This window comes from Orbicella franksi, chromosome 13 (genome assembly GCF_964199315.1).
Source record: "Orbicella franksi chromosome 13, jaOrbFran1.1, whole genome shotgun sequence".
Classification (NCBI taxonomy): Eukaryota; Metazoa; Cnidaria; class Anthozoa; order Scleractinia; family Merulinidae; genus Orbicella; species Orbicella franksi.
In genome coordinates, this window is record NC_138157.1 from 17,099,134 (window position 1) to 17,123,086 (window position 23,953).

The 23,953-nt window shown below is 39.7% G+C and overlaps 1 protein-coding gene across 1 annotated transcript; it reads left to right on the top strand.

The window, feature by feature from the left end:
- LOC145466426 (uncharacterized) lies at positions 1 to 18,306 on the top strand. Its single transcript, XM_081450143.1, has 18 exons — positions 1 to 531; positions 2,278 to 2,488; positions 2,897 to 3,013; positions 3,763 to 3,992; positions 4,588 to 4,786; positions 5,101 to 6,055; positions 6,873 to 7,133; positions 7,773 to 7,900; positions 8,625 to 8,863; positions 9,189 to 9,281; positions 9,759 to 9,813; positions 12,806 to 13,058; positions 13,478 to 13,598; positions 14,580 to 14,641; positions 15,120 to 15,211; positions 15,769 to 15,881; positions 16,331 to 16,538; positions 17,482 to 18,306. The coding sequence occupies exons 1-18, from the start codon at positions 426 to 428 to the stop codon at positions 17,846 to 17,848; spliced, it is 3,810 nt and encodes a 1,269-aa protein (XP_081306269.1). The 5' UTR covers positions 1 to 425; the 3' UTR covers positions 17,849 to 18,306.
- The last annotated feature ends 5,647 nt before the right edge of the window (positions 18,307 to 23,953 follow it).

The following is a 23,953-nucleotide window of genomic DNA, read 5'->3' on the forward strand; positions in this document are numbered from 1 at the left end:
GTGGGTAATTGCTGTGTTTTGGGCAAGCGGTCGTAAGCTCATTTACACTCTCTAAGTTTCAATTGATCTCGTTTCTATTGAGAAGAACAAAGGGGAAAAAGAATGCAGTTGTTTATGGTTTAGTAAAATGTAAATTTAACGCACCGATGGATGTTACGGTCGTTTGAACTGGAATCGAACTCATTGCCCTGAGGGGTCGTACGAACTGTCAAACACTTCTTCCCTTAGAATCAGGGCCGGAATTTCAAGGACTACAACTTCAATCCATATTGCACCATTTCCTTTCATCAATGAATTCAAATTGGACGTATGATCTACAGACTTGATGTTGCTTAATTGATGTTTGCCAATGTTAGATTGGTTTCGTTAAGGTACAGCAGGGAGCCTACTTGGCACGATTTCAACCAAATCCGCACTGCAGCGTGATGAAAATGTTGTGTCGTCTACCAACGTTATTCATGTGTTTCTTTATCACTACTTGGTTCCAAATCAGACTCGTTTCAACCGGAAAATGCCTTACCAACTTGCCAGGTAAGTGACGATTTGTGTATTTTAAGTAATAACATTTCACTTCGCATAAAGGAAAACTTTACTGTGTAACGTTTATGGATCCTTACGAATTGTAAATGATTACAGCATGTAATAACGCAATTTGGTTCAGTGGAGTTAGGTGGCTTCCACGCACGAGGACTATTCAGTCAAAATTTGGATTGCAAATTGAGATCCAGAGATCAGTTTTGCGTTATCTAATAAATTTTGTATCGTAGCGAATTAACGCCGGCATCCTTCACTAAATATAACAATAAATTATGAAACTCTCTCGTTTACGGCGTTTGCATTGTAAATGAAATCACGCGAATTCTTAGAACTCTTCAAGATAAATGTATTCTATCACTAACGCGCGCCGTACCTTTTCCCTATTGCATCGTATGCAGGTCTGCGCTTTACAATTATTCAACGTTGTTCTGTAATATACTCGAAGGCGGCGTTTCTGATCAGCTGAATATATATACTGACAAATTGTTTCGACTCCGCGGTCCGACCTTTGAAAGAAAAAGATGATATTGCGTAGATGTACGAGCGAGGGGTTTATATAATCTTTAGTGGATATTGGGAATCGTTCCGAAACATGATTACAGTATTACTGATAACGTAGAAATCACTAACTAAAATAGAATACAGGAAACCGTGGTTATAGGAGTAATATCAACATAAACAGCAGCTGGGGATCTCAATGCCCAGTGATGTTTCGCGAAGTTTCACGCAGAGCGCGTCAACGGTGTAAATTATTATGGTTTTACGTGCGTAAAATAAAATAGAGCAAATGTACGGAGGGCTTATCTACGGACTCATTGAAGCACAATTAACTTTTTTCCCAAACATAAGTCCTCCATAAATTCGCTCTACTTTATTTTACGCGCGTGAGATTACTTAAATTCACACCTGCTCTGAGGTCCGCTGGCGTGCAGGAAATAACGCGACAGTCAGTGAATTCGCGCGAGTCTCCGCTGCCGTAACCCACAATTCTGATGCGATCAGGCGTTCTTCTTCTTTTTTTTAAGTGATCGTGGGTTACTGCCTAAACAAAAGCACTCACGCTGCAAATACTGCCGAGTGTTGTGCCACAGGATAAACAAGAAACCACTTCTGTGCTTGTGCAGGTGGAGTACTGAGTATACGTTGTGTGTACCCATTTTTGGTCATTGTCGTATTGCTCCACGAATGCTCAAAGCACTCGATAAAACCAGGGTTCGCCTGGCAAATCTCATCGCCAATCAACACTCAAAACGGAAGCATTATAAGGGGATTAAGTTTTTTTTTGAAAATCTTTTAATGACTCTATATCAAAAGTCCTAAGAACGCGGAAACTTAGAGCTAAGCTGTGCCATGTTCGGCCCCTCTACTACGCGCAAAATGATTCCTGAACCTCTTAACAATTTCCAAGCTGGACCTTAAACATTGAAAAGATCGATTGTCTTTTGTCGACCCGTAGCTGCACTTTTTACAGCAGACAAGTCCAGAATGGGCTATTTTTTAACCCTAGGGTTTGACTTTCCTGCGAACTGTATGTCATTCAATACGCCAAGTGTGAGTGACTTTGATGAAAACCGATTTTTTTTATATGCGAGTATTGAGACGTAGAAGTATTTGTGATTTGTTGCAATTTATTTTTACTTGGGCCATACATGAAGCTTTCTTATTTATTTATTTATTCATTTATTTATTCATTTGTTTATTTATTTATTTATTTATTTATTTATTTATTTATTTTATCAGATCCACTTCATCGAAAGGAATTCACCTTTCAAGGAGAGGAGATCCCGCTGACCATCTCTTATGGTCACCGCGTTTCCCATCATGCCTCTGCGGAGCTTACCAGGATATTGATAGAGGAGGGCCTGGGTTACGATAATGTGAGGCTGGTGCCGTGCTCCCATGATCCATTGAGCAGCTATGGTGACGTCACTATGGGTTGTGGGAACGACAGGTAATAAGTTGCCCAGTTTGAGTCTGTTCTGTTCTTTTGCAAAGGAACTGGAGGATATTCCGCTGTAGTGTTAGACTATGGTTTACCCGATCTTTGCAGCAAATCAGAAGCGAATTAGAATTACGAATGCAGTGCATCTTTCGCCAATTACGGGTAGATCGAAGAACGTACAGCACTTCAACAGCCAATCACAACACAGACCTTCATGAGCCATGCCAATTATTGCATGGTCGATTCAGATATCCGTTTTCATTATCGTATAGCGAAGACATATTTCCTGACGATTACGCTACTACGACTGTTTCGTGGCCAGAATAGTTAAGGGAAATTTGAACTCAGTGAACAGGACGGACCACAATATATTTCGCTAAAGCTTTGTTTAACACACCTGTCTTATACTATGAACAGAACTCCTGGTGTTCCTCAAGTCATGATTGACACAGAGGTCTGGGTACCATTTGACCGTGAAGAGCCTGTGAAGAGTCAAAAGATGGTTGACGTCGGATCATTAGGAATCACGGGAAGGTGGGTTTGAGACAAGCACTTGATGAATTCAGCCTTCCGTTTTAACGCGTAGAAGACCTAAAGTAAATAAAAAGATTTCACATCAACCTCTTGTATCATGTTTGTTTGAGCTACTAAAATTCGTTAGTATCACTGAGAATTTTGAAATTCAATCTTTCTTTGGGATCATAGGTTTTGTTTCCAAGGACATATTTAATGTTCAAGGGAGAAGAGATCAGGGTTTTGAAATCAGCCAGCATCTATGTGAAAAGAAACTGGCACTTGTGCATGAGACTTAGCGCGCCCTTTCTGATAAGAGCCGCGGTTTTAAGCGCCCCCTTCCAATAAATTACCCCATATGGAAAAGTAATATTCAAGACGTCAAACAGACTGATTAGACGAACGAATTATCAAGTCTTCCTTCTCAACTGAGTATAGTACAGTTATCAGAGCCTCTACTGGTACAGTTTCCTGAGTTTAAGTCTCTGTTGTTTTTCATTAAAGTATTGTCACTGGCATTGCAGGATACCATGTTCAGATGTACATGTTCAAAAACTATTGAGCGCCCCGCCCCTAATAAGCGCCCTCCCTTGCCCTACGGGAGCTAAGCTACATTATGTCTATTTACTTTGGGGAAGTGAAACAAGGCAGAGGAACTTCGAATTCATCTCTTGAAAGGGTTTAAACCAAATTACAAATCAGTCAAATTATCGGCCTACTTCTAAGTAATCTATTTTAGACCAACTCACGTACGCAGTTTTTTTTCTCAGACAAGGTTGGTATACAACCGCTGATTTTGCAGACCGTGTGTGGACTGTTCATCATCAGCCCGCTGACCACTGGAGAGCCCTACAGTTGCCTGTAGTACTGGAGCAACTGTCCCTTGCCTCGACATTGGTCACGTGTCAAGCCTGCATAGAACACGAGTTTAACCCTCCGCAGTGTTCTCAACAAAACCATACCGGAGCGAGATGTGTTGCTTTGCTGGCTGGACATAAAGGTATTTATTCAGAGAGTATTCTTCCGTTTCTTATGTTTGTTTTCCTAGCTTTTCTCTTCATCGGGCCCTGTTTCTCTCGACCTTTCTGCTCTGAGTTCTGATTAGGGGGGACTGAACTAGAATATTGATGGGGAGATCTCATGATATTCAGTTATACAACTATCAACATTCAAAGAAACCCTGCCAAAGGTAAAGAACTTTGTTTCGTAAGACAAAGTGTTTTGGAGATTAACGAGAGTTCCAATTAGCGTACACAGTTTCTCAACTCTCTTAGAACCCCGGCTTTTTCGCGCTGTTTTTTTTTTATGTTTTTGAGTGAAAAAGTTAATTCAAAATGAAGAATTCTGAAAGGAATGCAGAAGTGAAAACTAATGATATTTGTAAAAAAAATACCACAAAATAACTTTTTTTTTAGACATTAGGGAATTTTGGCGCTAACATAGCAAACAGCACCATGCTAAGGACATGTATTTTTCTCAACATACGATTTTGCATTAATCTTGTTATGCAAGCGCTTCTTTGTTCCCTCTATTCAATCTCGAACATTTCAAGCATTATTCAGTCTCAGTTGATCTTTTTCAACCCTATCTAACAGATAACGCCAGCGAGGTTTTGGTCGAGGGCCAGATTACAAGTCTTCATTTGAACGTGTCTATGACATGGCTCGGGAAGAGCCTGGACGCCAAGGTTTTAGAGAACGAAGCAAAGGGGAAACCATTGCTATTTTACGCCTGGGACCCAGACCCTTTAACGACTTCGGACAAGTTCAGGAGGATTACCTTCCCTGACTGCAGGTAATTATGAAGGTCGTTACCAATCCCTCTATGCAATTAATATAGTTCGTCTTCATGATATTTTTAGGCGTTGTTGAAAAGGAGGCGACCAGACAATAGATCTGTTCTACTGGGTATAATGTCGTCTGTACAGTTTGCGTGCAAACCAGTTGTTTTCCACGGTATCGACAAAAGTAGAGTGTGGCAAGCTTCTTCCTTGTCTACCTTTCAGTCTGGCTCTTTCAGAATGTCGCTCATATAAGTAAAGTTTCTACAACATGTGCATTTGAAATAATTTTCAAATTACTTATCAGGTGTTATAATTCCATTTTCAGTTTTCCTTGGAATGATATGATGAAAAATCTCACGAGTGAAACCTGTAGAGGGTGCGATTTTCCCATGTACGATCTGCGTAAGTTTGTGTGGAAAGAAATACAGAACCGCTACAAAGATATCTACGGACTGGTAAGGGCCATCACTCTTACAAGAGAACACATCGCTGATATACTTCAACAAATCAACATAACTCGAAACAATACGTCGATAAACGATTCCGTCTGCCATTGGCTAAATAAGTCACGTGACGTTTGGTTGCCATGGATACAAGCAGAAACTAGCGTCAAGAGAACTGTGCTCATTGGAGGGATGTTTCCAAGCCTCGTGGAACCCAAAGCAATTTGGTCAAGTCCTGGAGTTGAAGTCGGAGCCCAATTGGCTGTAAAGGAGATTAACAAAGATATAAATATTTTGAATCGTTGCAGGCTTGAGTTGCTCGTTGCTCCAACTCAGTGTAGAAGGGAACTCGTTATTCCAGCTTATGTGAGATATCTTAATCGTGACGAGTCACAAAAGGTAATTGGTATTGTAGGTCCTGCATGCAGCAAAGCCACACTTCCAATCGCCGAAGTGTCGCGATTCCACAACACGATTCTAATGGGTTACGGAGCTGATGACGTGTCGCTGTCTGATAGGACGCGATTTCCGCTGTTTTTCCGAACGAATCCGAGCATCGACGAGTTTAAGTTAGCATATTTGTCGGTCTTTCGCGCGTTTAAATGGAAACACTGCGCGATCTTGCGCGAAGCAAAGTACCCAGTTAACACAGTCAGATCTCGCACCGAATTTCTGACTAAACATGGAATTCAAGTGCTGTCACGTGAGATGCCGTCCGATGGGGACCTGGATGCTAAAACGTACATCAATAGCGTCGCAGAGAGTAAAGTGACAGTGATTATTCTGGATGCTTACCCAGCAGCCACCAGGGCAGTCACTTGCCAAGCTTACAAAGAGGTATGATTATTTACATGTGTGGTTCTTAGTTGTGTGTCTTTTTTGTGCGAAAGATGCTTGTTTGGGTTTAAAGATCGTTAGGATAATTGAAGAGGAGAGTTTAGTTAATACAACATTCATTTGTAAGATGTAATGTTATTAAATGTATCATAAAGGCTTTTGTTCTTGGGCCATCGTAGTTTAACGAGGAATAAAACACAAATAGCGGTGATAAACATATGAAACTTACGCATTTTAATAACTTGACGTTTCGTATGCTACGCAACGTACATTTTCAAAAGTGGAATAAAGGCCGTTACAATTTTTGAAAACTATATATGAAATGTAAATAAGGGGTCTGGAAACGAGATTAAGAAACATCTGTTTCTTAACAGTAAAACAATAAAAGCCTAAGCTTATTAATGACGTATCAGCTTCTCACTGCTGACGTTTACATTAAGAGCCGGCTTACTTATATTTCATATATAGTTTTCAAAAAGTGTAACGGTCTTTATTCCACTTTTGAAAATGTATGTTGCGTAGCATACGAAACGTCAAGTTATTAAAATGCGTAAGTTTAATATGTTTATCACCGCTATTTGTGTTTATCACCGTTATTAAATGTGTTTTAAAATTGGTTCCCGAAGGAATGAGTAATTTAATGCACCAGCATTTATTCTTACACTGGCCAGATTCAATGTCGCATCGTCATAATATCCACTGCTAAAAACGTTGTATTTAATGCCGCTGAAAAATCACCAGAGACCCAAGTGTTCATTATCTATAAAGGCGAACTCAACTCTTAAACTGCAATGAACTGATGTTACATGCATTGTAGGAACTTACCCCTGATAAAGGTTACGTGTGGTTCTTACTGGACTGGCTTGACGCTGATTGGTGGAATGTGGATTTCTATAATAGCAACAAGCACGCGGCACCGGAAACCGTTCCTTGTTCCACCGCTGAACTGAAGTCGTTCGCCGAGCAAGGCTACTTCACTCTGTCATCTCCTTTCTTCGGAGATGACGGACAAAGCGTCTTGGGAGGAGGAACTGTCCAGGAGTGGAAGGAGATTTACCTGTCAACTGTAAAAAAGGAGGTGAGTATGCGTCTAATCTCCCCAGTCCGACCCCGACGGACTAGGGACTAGGACCTAGGGCCTAGTCCGACCCCAACGACACAGAGATCGGTGTACTGGACAGATATCGATACTAACTAAACTCGAAGGTAAAAAAAAATCATTTTTAATAGGCGATGTCCTTGGCGTCGCCGTCGTCATTGCTTAGAAAGCTTAAGCAAACCACGTACGACGGCAACGACAACGAGAACGCCACCAAACAAAAAGTTTATATTTGATGAGCAAAACAAGAGCTGTGTACTTGCGTCCGTTATAAATCTTTGTTCATTTCTTTGCCGTCCTCTGCACAATAACAACGTGAAATGATTAAGTTCTGCATATCTTGGAGAACGCGAACTACGGCGGCTAATTTTTTTGTACCTTCGTTTCGAAGCGAACGCTGGCGTTACATATTTAGCTTTAGTAAGTTCTGAGACCATTAGACGTACTGTACAGATCTAGTAACTAGAAAAGAAATTCAAAGGTAAAACAAAAAATCGTTTTTTACTATGAGATGTCCTTGGCGTCGTCGTCGTTGTCAATGCTGAAGTTCCCTATTATCACGACAACGCTGCCCTCTAGTAGAGAAAACTGAAATGGTTTCCTTTCTTCTTTTCTCAGAGTAAGGAATGGTCAGATTACGCCTCTTTTGCGCATGACGCTATATGGACGTACGCTTTAGCATTGGACCAGCTACTCACGAATGACCCCTCAGCTTTAGATTCAATTCACTCCAATACCACCTCAACGTATGTAGAAGTTGTTTTGTCACACTTGATGGAATAAACACGATGCTTCCTACGGGAATGAAAACAATGGAAATATACCACTATATACCACTGCCACCTTTAATTGTTATATATCTTTTTTTCTCTTTTATGCTAATATTGTAATTTCAAAATGTAAGTGCAAAATAAAGTGAAGTCAAAGTTCTAATAGAACCAACCGTCCTTGATCCAAATACTGTTAGCAACCGATAAGAACGCGAGAAAACGCCATTCAATTCGTGTGGAGAGAGGAGGAGAGTTCGCCAACTGATTTTGGTTAAAACGTGTTTGGCTGAGACAGCCCTCACTCAGGTTTCACAAGTTTCTTTGCCAATTTCAACGCTATTACATTTTCAACGTTGTGACAGTTTAATAGTTAGAAAAACAAACTTGTTTACTTTGCCAAAATTTGGAAGCCTCCGAGGCAGCACTCCGATATCTTTGACGACTGGCAGAAACTTGACAATCTGAAAAAAATTTAGCAAGTTTTTGAAACCGGGGGTAGCACTTATTTTACGTTAATTGTTGACAGTTTTCTTACTTATACAAACAAGTACAAAACTGGCTCTAGTACGACCTGGCCCTTAGTAATATTTTGGCCAAAATTTAAGCCCTTGAGCTGGTAAAGAGACATTCACGGCGTAAAGGCAAAAAGCGAATTGAGCGTTTTATATTCTCAAAACACTGATGTCATATATCTTCGCAGGATGTTCCGTCAGCGCATTCAGGAAGTTGACTTCCTGGGAGTCTCTGGACGAGTTCACTTCAAGAACGGAGATCGTTTGTCCAATATTCTTATCAAACAGAAGTTCGCCTCACACTCCGTGGCTATTGGTCAGTTTGTTCATGCCCACGAACAAAATGAAACATACGCAGGAGGTCTGGAGTGGGATCCCGACAAAATCACGTGGGCCACAGAAGGGGTACCACGTGATCTTTTGCCTGGTAAGGCTTAGCTATTTTGTTTTCGATTACGTTAAAAAATGGAAATAAAATAAAATAAATAACTTTATTTAGCAATGTTGAGTTAATTGGGCATACTGTAAATAAATAAACAAATATTGCAAATAGGACATGAAGTACTAAGAATCCCAACTATAATGGGAGGCAGACCAGTTGGCTATTTACGCAACGTGGTCAAGGAGTTGAACTCTGGACTACCGAGAACAAATCCAGATAGTGGTATAGAGGAGGATTTGACTTATCATGTACTTCATGACTAGCAGTAAGAGAGAATCTAAAGTGTTTCCCTTTCTTTATACTCCCAAAGAACCTGACCCGAAGGCGATATGTGGAGTAGAAAATTTGAGAAGAGCTTTGGATGTTTCTTGTAACGTGGCTATCATTGTTGCTGTTGTTATCGGTAAGTACAAGCATATTAGAGTTGTTTTCAATTGAGTTTCGTGAAACCAAAAACCAAAGTAATCACTCTAGCCAATCACAAACGACAAAGACAATCCAGAGAACCAATCAAAACTCGAAGTAAATACACGTAGCTGACGCGAAGCGCAGGAAAACGTGTACGAGCCAGTTGCGAATGGTTTTGGTTTTATTTCTGATTGGATGAAACAGTGACCCAAGTTTTTTTTTAAATCAATCTTCTGCTAGAATAGTAATGCAAAACCAATTACTTTTCGACAAATCCGCTCTCAAGCTCGATACAGTTTGAGTGCTTTTGTACTGTACGCTGCGCCAGTACTCTTTGCTTCACATTCGCATTTCTTCGTGTCGACAAAATACAGGATTGCATTGGATACTTATGTCCCAATAACATCTCTATATATTCACACACTTTTTATAACAATAACCACTTACCCAAATTTTTTTTCTTAACTTAAAGCATTGGCATCTGTGTCCATAGTCCTGATATTTGTGGTGTGGATTCTGAAAGGAAGGTGAGGTTCATTGTTAAGAATATGAAGGTGGCTAAAAAAATAAGACAAATTTCAAATCAAATTAGCTCTACATGTGGACACTATGGTATTCTAGAAAAGATCAAAGATGATAAATACAAGCCCACGAGGGACTGGTGTAGATCGGAGTTAGCGCTACCAGTGTTGATAACTCGAAGTTACTGTGTCTAGATAGATGCAAAGTTCATTCCAAGAAAGGTACCACGAAATTGACCCGTGGATCCATTTGTCTAGTCCCTCTTGAATGAGACCAAATTCACGATTCTCGTTGTGAAACCTAGAACAGCTACTATCAATACATATTATTAATACGGAGACATTGATCAACAGTCAGAGTAGTTTACCCTTAAGGTGGGACAACCTAAAAACACACCATGTTTCAAACATTTTCTCGTGGCTAAGAGTTAACTCCAGACCATGGCATTTTAAAAAAGCTCAAAGAGCAAAGATTATGAAAAAAATATTTGTTTACCCTATAACTATATTGTAACCTGACACCGGCTGATTAAATCTGCCACCTGCTGGGGAATGCCAGGGCTTACTTGAGAAAAGATAACTCCTACAAGAACTGATCAAAAGGAATAATTTTTACATTTTACAAAAGAAGACAAATGCACTGAATGGAAAAGTTCTGTGCTTATCCCACAGAACGTACTCAGAACAACAAATCCTGAAAATTTTGGCTCAATTGAATAAATCCTTCTCAAGATATCTTTTCTAGAAGGCGAAAATAACTCGTTTTGAGAAAACGAGCTTTAAACTTTCAGTAAAAGTACTTGTCAAAATAAAACTTCAATACCTTAAGATTCAACGGTTCCGCAAAAAACAAAACTTCGAATTTCTTTCAGAATTTTAGGTTAAGTCCCGCCTTAAGTGTAGAAGCATGATGAGATCTCACACCAATTTACACAGCTGCATGCTTTGCCCAGCTGTGGCGCACACCGACTGATCATGAAATGGACCTAAACAATTTCCCGTTACAAACATCCGTAATTTGGAGAGAAATCTTTGGAATGTGACTAGACAAAACGTGTAAGGCTGCCTAAACCAAGGGTAGACAACTTTTAAAGAGAGAACTGGTAGGAAGCTATGCAAAACTTATCATACAAACGTGGCCCAGAATAGTGATAACCTTAAGGTTACCGTATACCTTCAGGGTGTCTCACGTCCAAGCGATGTAGCGCGTCCGGTTTAAGCTGTAGATACCTTAACCCCTATATCAAATTAAAGCTTATAGAGCTGGCTATCAAACCATACCAAAAATTTTGAAATAAAATGAATTGCCAATTTTTTCACGGTCACCAAATGCAAGCGTCCTAATCACCTTTTGGAAGCTACAAGTCAAAGCGAATTTTGTTTTTCGCCAATTTATTTTTTTCCTCGGTTTCAGGACAAAAAGCACTAAAAAAGCGTGTCTGCGTTTTTCCATATTCAATTGTAGTAAAAAGTTACAGAACATTTTCGAAATAGGATTAAAAAAATGTGAAGTGATCGTACAAAAATCGCTCTCGGAGAAAAAATATTTCGAAATAAACAATTCGCAGACACGTTTTTCTTTTTTATATGTTAATCTAGCCACTGTCCAAATTTGAGGGCAAACAAACAAATTCCGTTTGAGTTGTAACTCTTTAAAGTGTCTGCTTCAAGTGAAAAAATTTATCCGAGAAAACAGCGCTAAGAAAAATATCTTACTTCGCAAGCAAACTCCGCCCACAAACGCCTTCAACTGGGTTCTCAGATCACTGAGCCAATCAGCGCTTGGAAAATTTACTACCATTAACTCGCGGTGGAATTTACGCGTGAATCTGCAAAAAAAACCTTGCGTTTCGCAATGCGCTCAAGGCGGAGAGATAATTTTTCTGCAGCTGGGTTTTTCTTGAAGCTGGTTTGGCAAAATGGGGAAGACGAAAAAGGATACGAACGTTAGAGTAGCTGGGCGACGAGAACAAACAAAAGAAATCGCGGCAGAGCAAATGTGCATGGATAATATTACAATGGATCTCAATGAGTTGGACAATTCATCGGTATCGAACTCAACAAAAGAGTCACTGTAAACATCGCTGTTATCGCTGTCGAGTTCCCAAATTTTACACAACCTTTCTCTTCTCTTGACTCGATCTTTTTGCCCGCTTGATACGTCCGTAGCTTCATCCGGGAGGCCAACTTTCGCTTCTTCACTCATTGATGTATTTTTATTCATTCTTCGCTCTTTCGAACTGGTAAACGGACTTTTCCGTGGTCCATGTTTACTTATAACTTAATAGAATTACATCTAACACGAAAAATGTTTGGATTAACAATGCTGATTAACTGAGTAGCCAGCCAATTCGTGGTATCAATATCGGTAATATTCCCGCGAAAGTAGTCTCGGTTGATTGCATACACGTTATAGGGCTGTCAATCAAGAGGGAACTTTTACTTCCGGCCATAACGTAAAACATCCATTTCTCCGCCAATATTAGGTTTTTTTCAATTTTGTTTTCAGAAATTAGAGATTACTCTTCGACCATTAGTTTGAACCAAAAATCCAAATTTGAAGAAAATTGCCGATCTGAAGGTATACTGTAACCTTAAACCAAAACAAACAAATCAGCCAATCAAATATCAAGGTCGTCCTCACGTGACACATTCACTTGATTCATATTTATTTAAATATTACAATTATTTTAATTAATTCATAAGGATATATTCTGTTCCGCTGTAAGTTTCCATTCTGTTTGTATCTTTATATTTGTGAGTGTGTGTGTAAGTGTGTTACCGTCCGATAACTGTATAAATAATCTATGTAACTTAATGTCTGCCCATTCTTTTTAGCCCTTTTGGTTATTTTGGGCGGGCAGTACTCTATACTAATTTAATGTTTATTGTAATTATTTTATAAATTGTGAGTACAAATAAATGGTTGTTGTTGTTGTTGTTGTTGTTGTTGTTGTTGTTGACATTTTAACATGGTGACCATTTTTCTTTTCATCAGATATTCTTCAAAGTACCGCAACACTAAAAATCGTCTGCGTGAGCTCGGTCTGCTAGATTCTAACTTCACAGGCTCCATATTCACCTTGGATGAGTGGGAAATACCGAGAGAAAAACTCATTTTAAACAGAAAGCTGGGCGAGGGAGCCTTTGGAGCAGTGTTTGGCGGTGAAGGCCTGGGACTCATGGGATCTGCCGTCTCGGTCCCAGTAGCTGTCAAAACTCTCAGAGTTGGAGCAACAATTGAAGATAAGGTTGGCGTTTCTTTTAAAAGAAGTGAGAGTAAATGTATAATTTTCCGTTGTTCAAAAGCCGATCATAGGATTCAATGTTATCCCAGGTTTTATTCAGGTTGATAAGAAGCATGTAAGTCACAGTTTGAGTTGCGGTTAAGTCTAACCTAAAATGAAGGGCAGAAAGAAAATAAGACAGATCGTTACCTAAATAAAATTTAAATCAAAGTTGAAGCTTATCTGGGATCATAGTTCGAACTGCTTCACTACAAATATATTCAAAGATTTTGCAACTGTTCTTTTACAAGTACCCAAAAGATTAGTATAGCAACTTGTCTAACCCTCGATCTCACGAAAATTGCAACTCATTTCTTGACGAAGACCGGATTCCATCTACCTATACATTTTCTCACTCATTTATCTTTTTTATCTCTTCTCAGGTAGAATTTCTTAGTGAAGCAGATAAGATGAAGCTGTTATCTCATCCCAATCTCGTTAAACTCCTTGGGGTATGCACCACAGGCGAACCAGTATATATTATTATGGAACTTATGATTCACGGTACGAATCTACCTAAACCATCATGATTTTGACGTGTGTTTATTATATGGCTGTGTCTCACAAGGACTGGGGACTGGCAAATTCATGAATTTGATTGGCTGTAATCGATATTGACCGCGGTCTAGATTTTCCCATCTAGACGGGCATCTAGACCGGTAGTGTTTTGCAGTGAAAAGTTGCAAACTAAAATACAAGGATATTGACAATTTTAGTTTCTTCTATCTATCTTCTAAAAATATTACTGGAAGTGTCAAAAAACCTGATGAGAAAAAAAAGTAAAGACAACGAGCAAACTGCAAACTTTGGCAGTTTTAAGTTCAGCTCATCGCCGTTCTTAATCATAATGTCAGCTAGTTCAAACCAGTTACATTACACGAATTAAATTTTTCTTGTTTGCCATATAATAAACAGCTTAGTCGGTCTGTAAGGGAGAATCTTGACCTCGGTCGTGGGTACAGACCTCACTACGTTCGGTCTATACTCACGACGTCGGTCAAGATTCTCCCATACAGACCTGCTGTTCGGTTAACAAGAGCTAAATCTTAACGTTCTGTTGGTTCAAGTCCCCTTGGGCGTACCCCTACAGTAAACTGTACACGGGGTGCGGAGTCCGCCCGAAAGGGGTACGTATTTTAGGCTGGAGGTACGTATATGAAAGAGTAGGTATTTGAAAGGCGTTTCAAATGTCTCGAACAGACGCAACTAACGGCTGACGAATCCCAGCATATTAGGGTGACGCCGTTCGTCCAAGGGTGTCAAAAATTAATGCAATGTGTGCGTCTGCAGACGGGTTAGGCCACCCCACCTCCACAGGTGTGTAATAGAGTTACCATTTTCTATCGGAGGTACATAACAAGGTTACCTTTTCTGTCAAAAATGGAATCTACAACAGCAAGGGTTTGGATCTCGGGGCAGAGCCTCCTCGTAGAAAACTTTGTTGAATAGCCCCGGGGTTCAGACTCGCACTTTTTGTTTTTCCAGGTGACTTGAAGAGCTTTCTCCTAGCACGACGTCGCTTAGTGGATCAGCAGGGGTCTCCAGAGGTAAGCTTAAGCCTAAAATGAAGGACAAAAAGGAAATATAATAATTTCCCATTAAATTCGAACTTGAAGCTTACCTTTGATACCCTATTGAGGCTTGGAAGCACCCTAGCACAAACCCATTCAGAAGTACCTGGATATATATCTCGGCAACTGTCTTTCGCTTTGGTCGTGTAATCGTCAAATACTGTAATTGCATGGTAAAAAACTGCATGTATCCACCAATGGTAATGTGAGGTAAGGTAAGGTAAGACGAAACGCGGTATGCTATTGTGTTTTTAAGCAATCAGGAACAAAACCCACACCAAGCGCGACTTGGTTTTACCGACTGCATTTAGAGTTCTGATTGGTTCACTCGTCCGATAGCTGCGTTTGTCATTGGCCACAATTTTTTTGGTTTAGTTTCATCAGAACCTTTAATCACTTAAAGTTATTAACACACACTTCCGTACTGACATGCGCCTTAACCTCATTTTCGTAGGCAGATGATGTCACACCTCGAAGGCTGACGAGTATGGCGCTGGACATAGCTCGCGGGCTTCAGTACATTACAGATATGAAATTTGTTCACAGGTGAGATGTTTTTTACTTGCTAGGCTAAGACACGTTAAAACAGGTTAAGAGCGATAAAGACGACTTTAGATGACTTGTTTTCCTCGTTTTCTCGCTCGCTGGCCACTCGTTTCTTCCAGCTTCAACCACTTCGCAGTTTACGAAGATCAGGCGTTTCTTTATACAAAGAATTCAAGTCATTATCAGTGCTTATGTTTAATCGGCCGTTTTTCTTGCATTTCTCTTTGCCTAAGTACCCTAAGAAAAATGATGACGCCTTTCCTACCATGTGGAGACGCGGTGGCCTCATGGTTAGTGCGCTCGTCGGATCGAGCGGTCCGGGTTCGAGGCCGGGAACATTGTGTTGTGTTCTTGGGCAAGACACTTTACTCTCAGAGCCTCTCCCCACCCAGGTGTATAAAGGGGTACTGGTGAATTTAGGGGTGACCCTGGGATGGACTAGCATTCCATCCAGGGAGAAGTAGAAATATTCCTTATCGCTTCATGCTCCGTCCTGACGGGCCACTTGGCTCGTATGCAGACTTTACCTTGCTTTTCCACCATGCATTGTTTTTCAGGGATCTCGCTTTACGAAACTGCATGGTGGGCTTTGGAAACGCAATCAAGATTGGAGATTTTGGACTGGCACGGACTCTACAACAAAATGATTACTACAGGTTTCAACGAAAAGGTTAGGAGTTACTCTTATAGATTGGTCTGACTTCAAGAAAACCAAAATAAAATAAAAGGAGCTTCCAACGTTACTAGCTATATGTGAATTGGTACCTCAAACAATGAAATACCCCAATGCACTCGCATACAACGTCAACGGAACACCATGTGGCTACAACAGCATTGTACTGTACTCTCTAATACACGTGACGGTCCGAATCATACGTTAGAATCACACATCCTTGTTTTCAGTTTCGTCAGCCAGTGATTAAAAGCCACGGGCCATTCACTGACCGAGCAATTTGGAGACTAGACAAAGTCGAGACTGTGTACGCCTGATAACAGGCTCAGGAGTATTCTGATTAGCTAAAATACACAAGAATTGTAAGAGAATGGTTGTCCATACAGTTATGCAACTTAACTATGACTTACATGCTACTGAATCTTTCCCATTCCTCTGTTTATCAGCAATGTTGCCCGTTAGATGGATGTCACCAGAGTCCATTAGAGAGGGCTTATTCACTCCGTGTACTGACGTTTGGTCGTATGGCGTCACACTCTGGGAGCTGTCTACGATCGGAGGCTTTCCTTATCAAGGAATGTCTAATGCCCAGATCCTGGAGAGGGTTGAGCAGGGCTGTACGTTAGAAATACCGCATCAGTCGAGCTTGGAAATGTAAGTGGGTCGTGTTATTTGTGAGTTGTTATGGTATTCCCTGATGAAAAACGTTGACAGGATCCTTAAACATGGATCTTTCAAGATCTGTATTTGCATCTTTTGTGGATATTGATGAGGATAATACAAATCGTCATCATTTCGTCAAAGATCTTGCAGGATCTTTCAAAGATCTTTCAAGTCCCTGCTAAGTCCCTGCAAAGATCCTTGAGGTCCTGACAAGAGATCCTTCATTCTAGCAAGGATCCTTCAGGTCCCTGCAAGGATCTTTTAGGCTATTTCAGGGATACTTCAGTTCCTTAATTACAAAGATCTTTCAGTTCCCTGAAGGGATCCTTCATTTTCCATAACAGTGTAATCTCTCGTTACAGTAAAAACTGTCGAATCCTGAGTGCTATTCTGTGATGTTCAGTCTGCTAGAAGTTTATACAGTTCATCAAACGTGATTTGAGACATAAAGCCAAGAAGTCAAAACAACCTCTGCGGTGAAATTTTGAATATTTTGGTAGTTATATACATATATTTTGTTGTTTAGCTGAATTTCTTCCCTTCTACACTTTTGGCATCTTTTGTTCTGTTTCAAGATAATAAAGTAATTTTATAGCACGCTTTCGGCCATACACCACGACACATCAGCCGAGACACTGACCCTTTATTAAATATCATTAAGGGATGGGTAGGGTTGAAGTTCAAATTCTCTATTCCCTCCCATGGACTTTCAAAAATAGTAAAGACGATGTTTATTTGACATGGTTGCAGAAAGACAGATCGGCCAACACATGGTATAAATATTCCCTATACTCAAAAGTAACGACCGCCGCGAGTTGCGATAGATAAAAAAGCTGCCAAATCCAAAAGGAACGAAAGTTGCAACTTCAAGAAATTTACCCTTAGGATTTAAACAATTGTGTTGTTTTATTTTGTTTTGTTTTGTTTTTCATAGGGCCTCTTTACTTCGGAAGTGTTGGCATCAAAACCCAGCTCTGAGACCGAAACCCTCAGAGATTGTTAAAACACTGATTGAAAACCCAGAGCTTGTGCGCGCATGCGTTGATGTGCCTGGCACCACTCTCCTGGACAACAGCTTGGAGAATTTCGACTTCAGAAACACTCCAGCGCATGCGCGTGGAGGCACGGAGAGCCCGCAGCCAAGCCATTCGACGAGTCCTGAGCACGTGAGTAGCACCTTGGCTCTAACAGCCAAAGAACGTGAAGACCGCGTGATCAGAAAACATAGCGTCAAGCCGAGAGCAGAGAGGACAAAACGACATCCTGCTTCGCTATGGAGGAAATCGTCGGTGTATTTTTAAAGAAGTATTTTTTTTAATTGGAATTTCGTTTGCTTGGAGGAAAATATATGAAAGTAAACACATTCGCTAAATTATTTTTCGTAGATAAGTCTGACAGTCGATGACAAATGGACATAATTTGATGGGGATTTAATACAAAATTAACTGCACTTTATTTAGTTGAGAGTAATTACCAGTAATGAAGTTAAAGGTTTGAATGGATGTGCCTGAAGAACGCTATCAAGATCATAATATGACGAAACTTTTCAAACATTTTGCATTTTTGTGTAAAATATCCATTCATAGGGAAGTATTGAATGATGATTTAAATAGATATCTTTTAGACAAGTTTTAAACGTTCCTGTTAAGATACAATCTCAACTTACGTAAACCGGAAGTCTTTCATGAAGACCGGAAGTAGTTGCACAGGGAGCCCTTACACCTGTTTAGAATATGAATAAAAGATCAACCTACCTTTATCGCGCGTGTTGTGTTTTGTGGCGGGGCCGTTTTGAATTTTAATTACGCGCGCGGTCTGCTAGTGCGAGGTCTGGAACCGGCGCCCGCTCGGAGCTCTAAGAAAGTGACAAGGGATAAAACTGATCATGACGTTCCGAATTTCGCATTAGTTCGAGGGGAAATTTACTTCGTAATTTGCCGAAAATTACTCTGTGGGAAGAAGAAGAAGCATTAAGCTTAATATATCTAAGCTCATTTAGCCCAAACATCCAGAAGGTCTGCGATATTTTGTGGCGTTGTTTTAAACTACCCGCCTTCGCACTGTCTCTGCCATTTGGGGGCCACGGAAGTCAGAAAGGCGAAAAGTTAGTTGATTGACAGAATCGAAGCGGAAGTGATAGTGTCGCTTGTTCTGATTGGTGAGTATTAATTCCGGAAGTTTGATGATTTTATTCCGGGAAATAGAATGCTGCCACAAGGCCGAAAGAGTTCTCATTTCGTTTATGTTTGTTCCGCTACGCACGAAGCGAAGGCGGGGACGCGACTGAGGGATCGGTGCTGTTAACTACTCCGGTTGGCAAAAGTTTTATTGCTTGAACACACACACTAATAATGAATGAAATGCCGGGCTAAACTTACAAGTTTTTATACTTATGTAAATCTTAGAAAGTTCCAGAAGCGTCTCTGCATATATTTGGGCTTGCGGGACAATGCATACTAATTATCAAACACTCTGCATTACGACTATGCCTGAAAGGTGACAGAATAAATAGAACTACATAAGCTGATTATGTAACAGGTGCTTGGACGGTTGTTATGGAAACCGACGCCATAGCGAGGCCCTTTGCATAGTCACACTGGCCGAAGCCAGTGGAGAAGGGAAAAGGAAAAAGCAGGGAGACGAAGGACTAAGGGAATGAAACGGTTGCGCGGAGCAAGCTACGAGCGGTACGCGTCAGCATGATAGCGGCGCGCGAAGGCAGATACTCGCGTGCAAGCGAGCCTACGCCGGATCGAGGCTTAGACTGCGATTCAGAAATTTTAAGACTGTTATGCCGCGTTATGTTAAGAATTTTTTTTCTCCTGACAGTATCAGGTAAGTATAGTAGGAGAAGATTTTGCCAATGTTAATCCTAAGGTAATTTTGTGATTTGAGACGACGAGGTTCTCGTTAATTGGCGACCTATTCAGTCATGCGATTCACAAACAGCTTGAAAATTAAGTTGATGTTCGTTTGCTTCCGGTGGTTTGACTTCGACTGTCAAAGGCAAGTGCTGGATGTCGTTTTCGCTCGCCACCATACTATTATTGCTGGGGCCGCTGGTAGTGGGAAATCCTGTCTCCTAAAGCAAATTTCTGAGCGCACAAAGAAAGCAGTTAGTGTAACAAGCACCACTGGACGTGCAGCGAAGGTTTTCAGAAATAACGCAAGAACAATCCATTCATTTGTAGGAATATTGGTGACTGCCACGAACCTAAAGAGGTATGTTGTGTGTTTGCGTGTTTTATCTCCCTTGGCTGGGTTTCTTTGTTTCAGAAAAATACTTATGTTTAATTATATGGGCGGTATAAATATGCCAATACACGAAATTCGTATTATTGCCGAATTTCAACGGAGAGCTCTGTAAATTGTCATGGTCCTAATGTGTGTCTATGCTGAAAAACAGCGCGTAGTTTTTAATTGTTTATTATTTCTTGCTTTGCTGTAAGCTTAAGTATACGTTATTGAAGTTTGATTGATCAAAAGTTTTCTGGCTGAATTTGGGCTCTGAAAACAGATAATTAAATAGCGCAAGCTAACGAGAAATCTTATGCCAGTCTGTCGGTTTTCGCAATGACCAAACATTTTCATGCAATGTCATGATGCGTGGAACTCGCTCAACTATCAGAGCTTCTCTTTTTTGCAATACACATTTGGTGCAGAATTGTTTAACTCAAACATTTTCATTCAGCTTCTTGTTTTAGCGACTTCAACTGCCGAGGATGACGGATGAAAATGTTGATCGTTTTAAAGTGACCGGCGGTTCCACGGAGCCTTTCAAATTTTCGCGAAGTAGGTAAAAAAAGAGCAAATGTACAGAAATGCATTTATCACAAAAAATAAATCTACCGCTATTTTGCACAAAACCCGTTTTATTCCTTTTTGGTTTGGAAAATGAGAAGCTTGAAGTTTTATCAGTGTTAGACTTGGAAGTGGAGCATGTCTGTCCCAAACGAATTCTGTTGATGGTGGTTCCATACTGACAGTAGGTTAAGGGTTGCTATTTTTGTCCGTTGCCTCCCCTAACCTGGCCAAAAATGTATTCTTCTAGGTCACTGTTTACAAACATTGACTTAATGATGGATGCAACAGGGGTTCAACTGAAATGAAATGCTGCAAATCTGTTCAAAGCCAATAATAATGGACTTCAAATCAAATAAGAGCTTGCCAGAAAAAATTAATTTGTTTCTGTCTGATGCACTTAGGTCTCCTCTTCTACTGACTTCTTAACCTCCCAATCTTCAATCCACTTCAGAACTCTCCTGTTTTCAATGAACCTTTCATCTGTGGTGCTTGCATCCCACTTGCATACAGCAGTGGACGTGTGAAATTTGTAACTAAAATCTGGTCATTTGCAGGAGTTCCACAGTTGAAAAATAAATAAAGAAATAGGTGTGTCAGTGACTCTTTTTGTGTTTGCTGCGATCGCTCTAACATGCCTATTAGAGAAAACATCAAGCCAAAGTATTCTCACCATTGCTATTGAACTATATTTCATCAATGAAAATGTGTAGGGGAATGCATTCTACTTTAAAGTTTTCATGATGACAAATATTTTGCAAATTCACAAACAGTTATCTTAAGTTCAATAAGAGTTTTTCGATCCAAAAAAATATTTAACTCTAATTAAAATTATTTTCTGTGGTTATATAAAGTGTGACCTTGTAGACAAAAGGTGTGTAGTAATTGGATGCTTGTTGGAGTTGCAAAGCTTTGATATCATTACCTCAGGAGAATTTGACCACAGAGTAATCTTTAGATGCCACAGTTTCTGATCACTGTAAAATCTCAAATATAAAAGCAAATAAATTTGCTCAGTCATATTAATTAGTCATCCCCTCAACCACCCAAAGGAAAGAAATAGTGTGAATATTATGAAAATGAAAGGGCATAAAATTGAGTTTAATCTCTTTAGCTCACCTTGTTAGTCAATTAGGATACAAGGTTGGACAATTCAACTACATTTATTAGTAATAATATGTGTATCAGTAATGATATCTGAGCCAGTTGGGACCTATCCTGAAGTAACATTTCCAACATTTTATTATTCAGCACATTTACAGTGAAGTGATTTTACATTCATTTTGTATCACCCAATGTGAAGTGATCCCTTCATATTTCAGTTTCTCATGGATAATTTAAGGGACGGGTTATTCTGGTCCCCATGGCTTCTTTGAGATGAGACCAGTACACTGACTTTCCATGCAGTAACAAATTTCTTGATGTCTCATTTTCGGAGCTCTTCTCAATGTTAGTTATTCCTAATGACAACAGAGTATGATTATGATTAAAAATAAATCACATTTTGAAATACTTTTGTTAGTACAATTTACAACTTCATTAGAACTTTAGAACGGTTTTCAATTGAGTGTTAAAAGTAATCAGGCAATTACTATGGTTTGGTTTTGGTTTTACGACACTCATGGCAAACTATCCATTTCTGTCACATGACTTATGACTTTTAAAATCCTCTTGGTATATACTCAATGCAGAATGCTATATTTCAAACACATTATTTGGAACTATTGTAATATGCATGTTCAGGGTTTCAGAATTCCTGGCTACTGGTTTAATTTGAATTAGCAAATTGAAACATTTCCTGAAAACTAAAGCCCCATTTGGAAAGTGTTCAATTAAGATACAATTGAACCACCCGTAAGTGACCACCCAAAATGTCAAGCCTAGGTGGTTGCTTACGGGAGATGGTCACTTAAGATAGCTCAGACCATATCAAGTCAAAATTTTGCCTCATTAACATATGGTAACTGCAGAGATTTACCTCGTGTTTTAAATGTTTTTCATGTGAAAAGCCAATTTCAAGAAAAAAATCCACTTCTTCCCATTGAAAAATTTCCATCTCTTGTACTACTCAGGAATGCAATAATGTTACAACACCTTATTATCCAATTTATGCTCTATTATCTGTTAAGTGATCGCTTACGGGAGGTTAAAAACAAAAGGAAATTTCAAACTTTTAGCTCTAAAAATGGGCGCGGTCACTTTCGAGAGGTGGTTGCTTACAAGAGGTTCCAAATATAGCGATTTGACTGGGAAATTTTTGGCATTTTGGAAAACTGGTTGCTGAGGAGAGGTGGTCGCTTACGAGAGGTGGTTGCAACCACAGGTTCAATTGTATTTATTTGTTTATTTATTTATTTATTTATTTATTTATTTATTAGTATAGGTAATCGCACTACCAGAGCAATTTGAAAAAATTCCCAAATATCACAAGTAGTGTTATTTAATTACTTAATTGCTTGAGCTTTCATACGATTACTAATGTATTATAACTGAGAAAATTTTGAAGGTGTACACATTAATTTGCACTTCAGTGCAAATTAAAAATTAAGGATAAATTGGCTTACTCTCAGCCAATCACAATGAAATAATTTTCTCAGTTGTATAATAAATCTGATTATGTATTTAATTATTTAATTAATTATTCAGAGCAGCTTTCAATTGAGTGCCGAAAGTAATCAGGCAATTACTTTGTTTTTAGTTTTGGTTTTACTTCAGTTGACCCTCATTACATAGTGAAGGAACAACTTTACTGAATTCTACTCCAGTTTCGCACCGGCACTTGATTTTCACCATTCGGGGTAACTGTAGCTGAGAGTAAAAAAAGGACCAAGATGGAAAACTTCTGTCAGTTGGGCAAGAATCGCAGACAAGGGGATCCCTCGTTCAGTTCTTCGTTTGGTTTTCGTGACATTTGGGAAGACCTTTTCAATTACACGACCAAATGTGCTCGCATTTACTGGCTTCAAATCCGGGCAGTTTTCTTTCGCCTACCAACCATTCACCAAACATATTTCGCACAAGTCCGCACAGGGCGCATAATTTTTCTCTTCCGATTCATTGTAGTTTTCAACCAGCCTAGTTTAAGTCGAGAAACATTTTTCACTGCGTGAATGACACGTTCACCATCTGCATTAAAATATTAAGGCTTACTTCAACTTTTGTACTCACCATTCCGTGTCGACTCAATGTTGATACTTTCACATATCACTTCCGTTGCAGCGACGACAGGTAAATCATTTTCCAAAATATTTATAACAATCGTCTTTTCAAGAGGAGGCCATTGGTCCGCCATGTTGCAGCACTTTAGACAAGCGTTTCGACTTCCGGTCTCTTTTTCACATTTCAAGCCGAAAAGGACTAGGTACGAATCTACAAATTATGGGATTAGCAACTATTGAGTCACATAGTCATAAAGTGCACACCAAGCGTTACGAAATCCCCAAGTTTGGTGCAAATAGACCCAATAGTAAGCAAGATATATACAACCATTTGAAAACATCAAAATTTAGAGAAAAATGTTTGGCCATCCGGACTCCGTGTCCGGATGACCAAATATTTCTGTGTAATTTTGGCGTTTTTAAATGGCTGTATCTCAGTCAAAACTA

Excerpts from the sequence above, each read along its gene's own strand:
- LOC145466426 (XM_081450143.1), top strand. The coding sequence starts at position 426 with ATGAAAATGTTGTGTCGTCTACCAACGTTATTCATGTGTTTCTTTATC. Across the intron at positions 3,014-3,762 it reads TCATTAGGAATCACGGGAAG|ACAAGGTTGGTATACAACCG; the intron begins GTGGGTTTGAGA and ends TTTTTTTCTCAG. Across the intron at positions 7,134-7,772 it reads TGTCAACTGTAAAAAAGGAG|AGTAAGGAATGGTCAGATTA; the intron begins GTGAGTATGCGT and ends TTCTTTTCTCAG.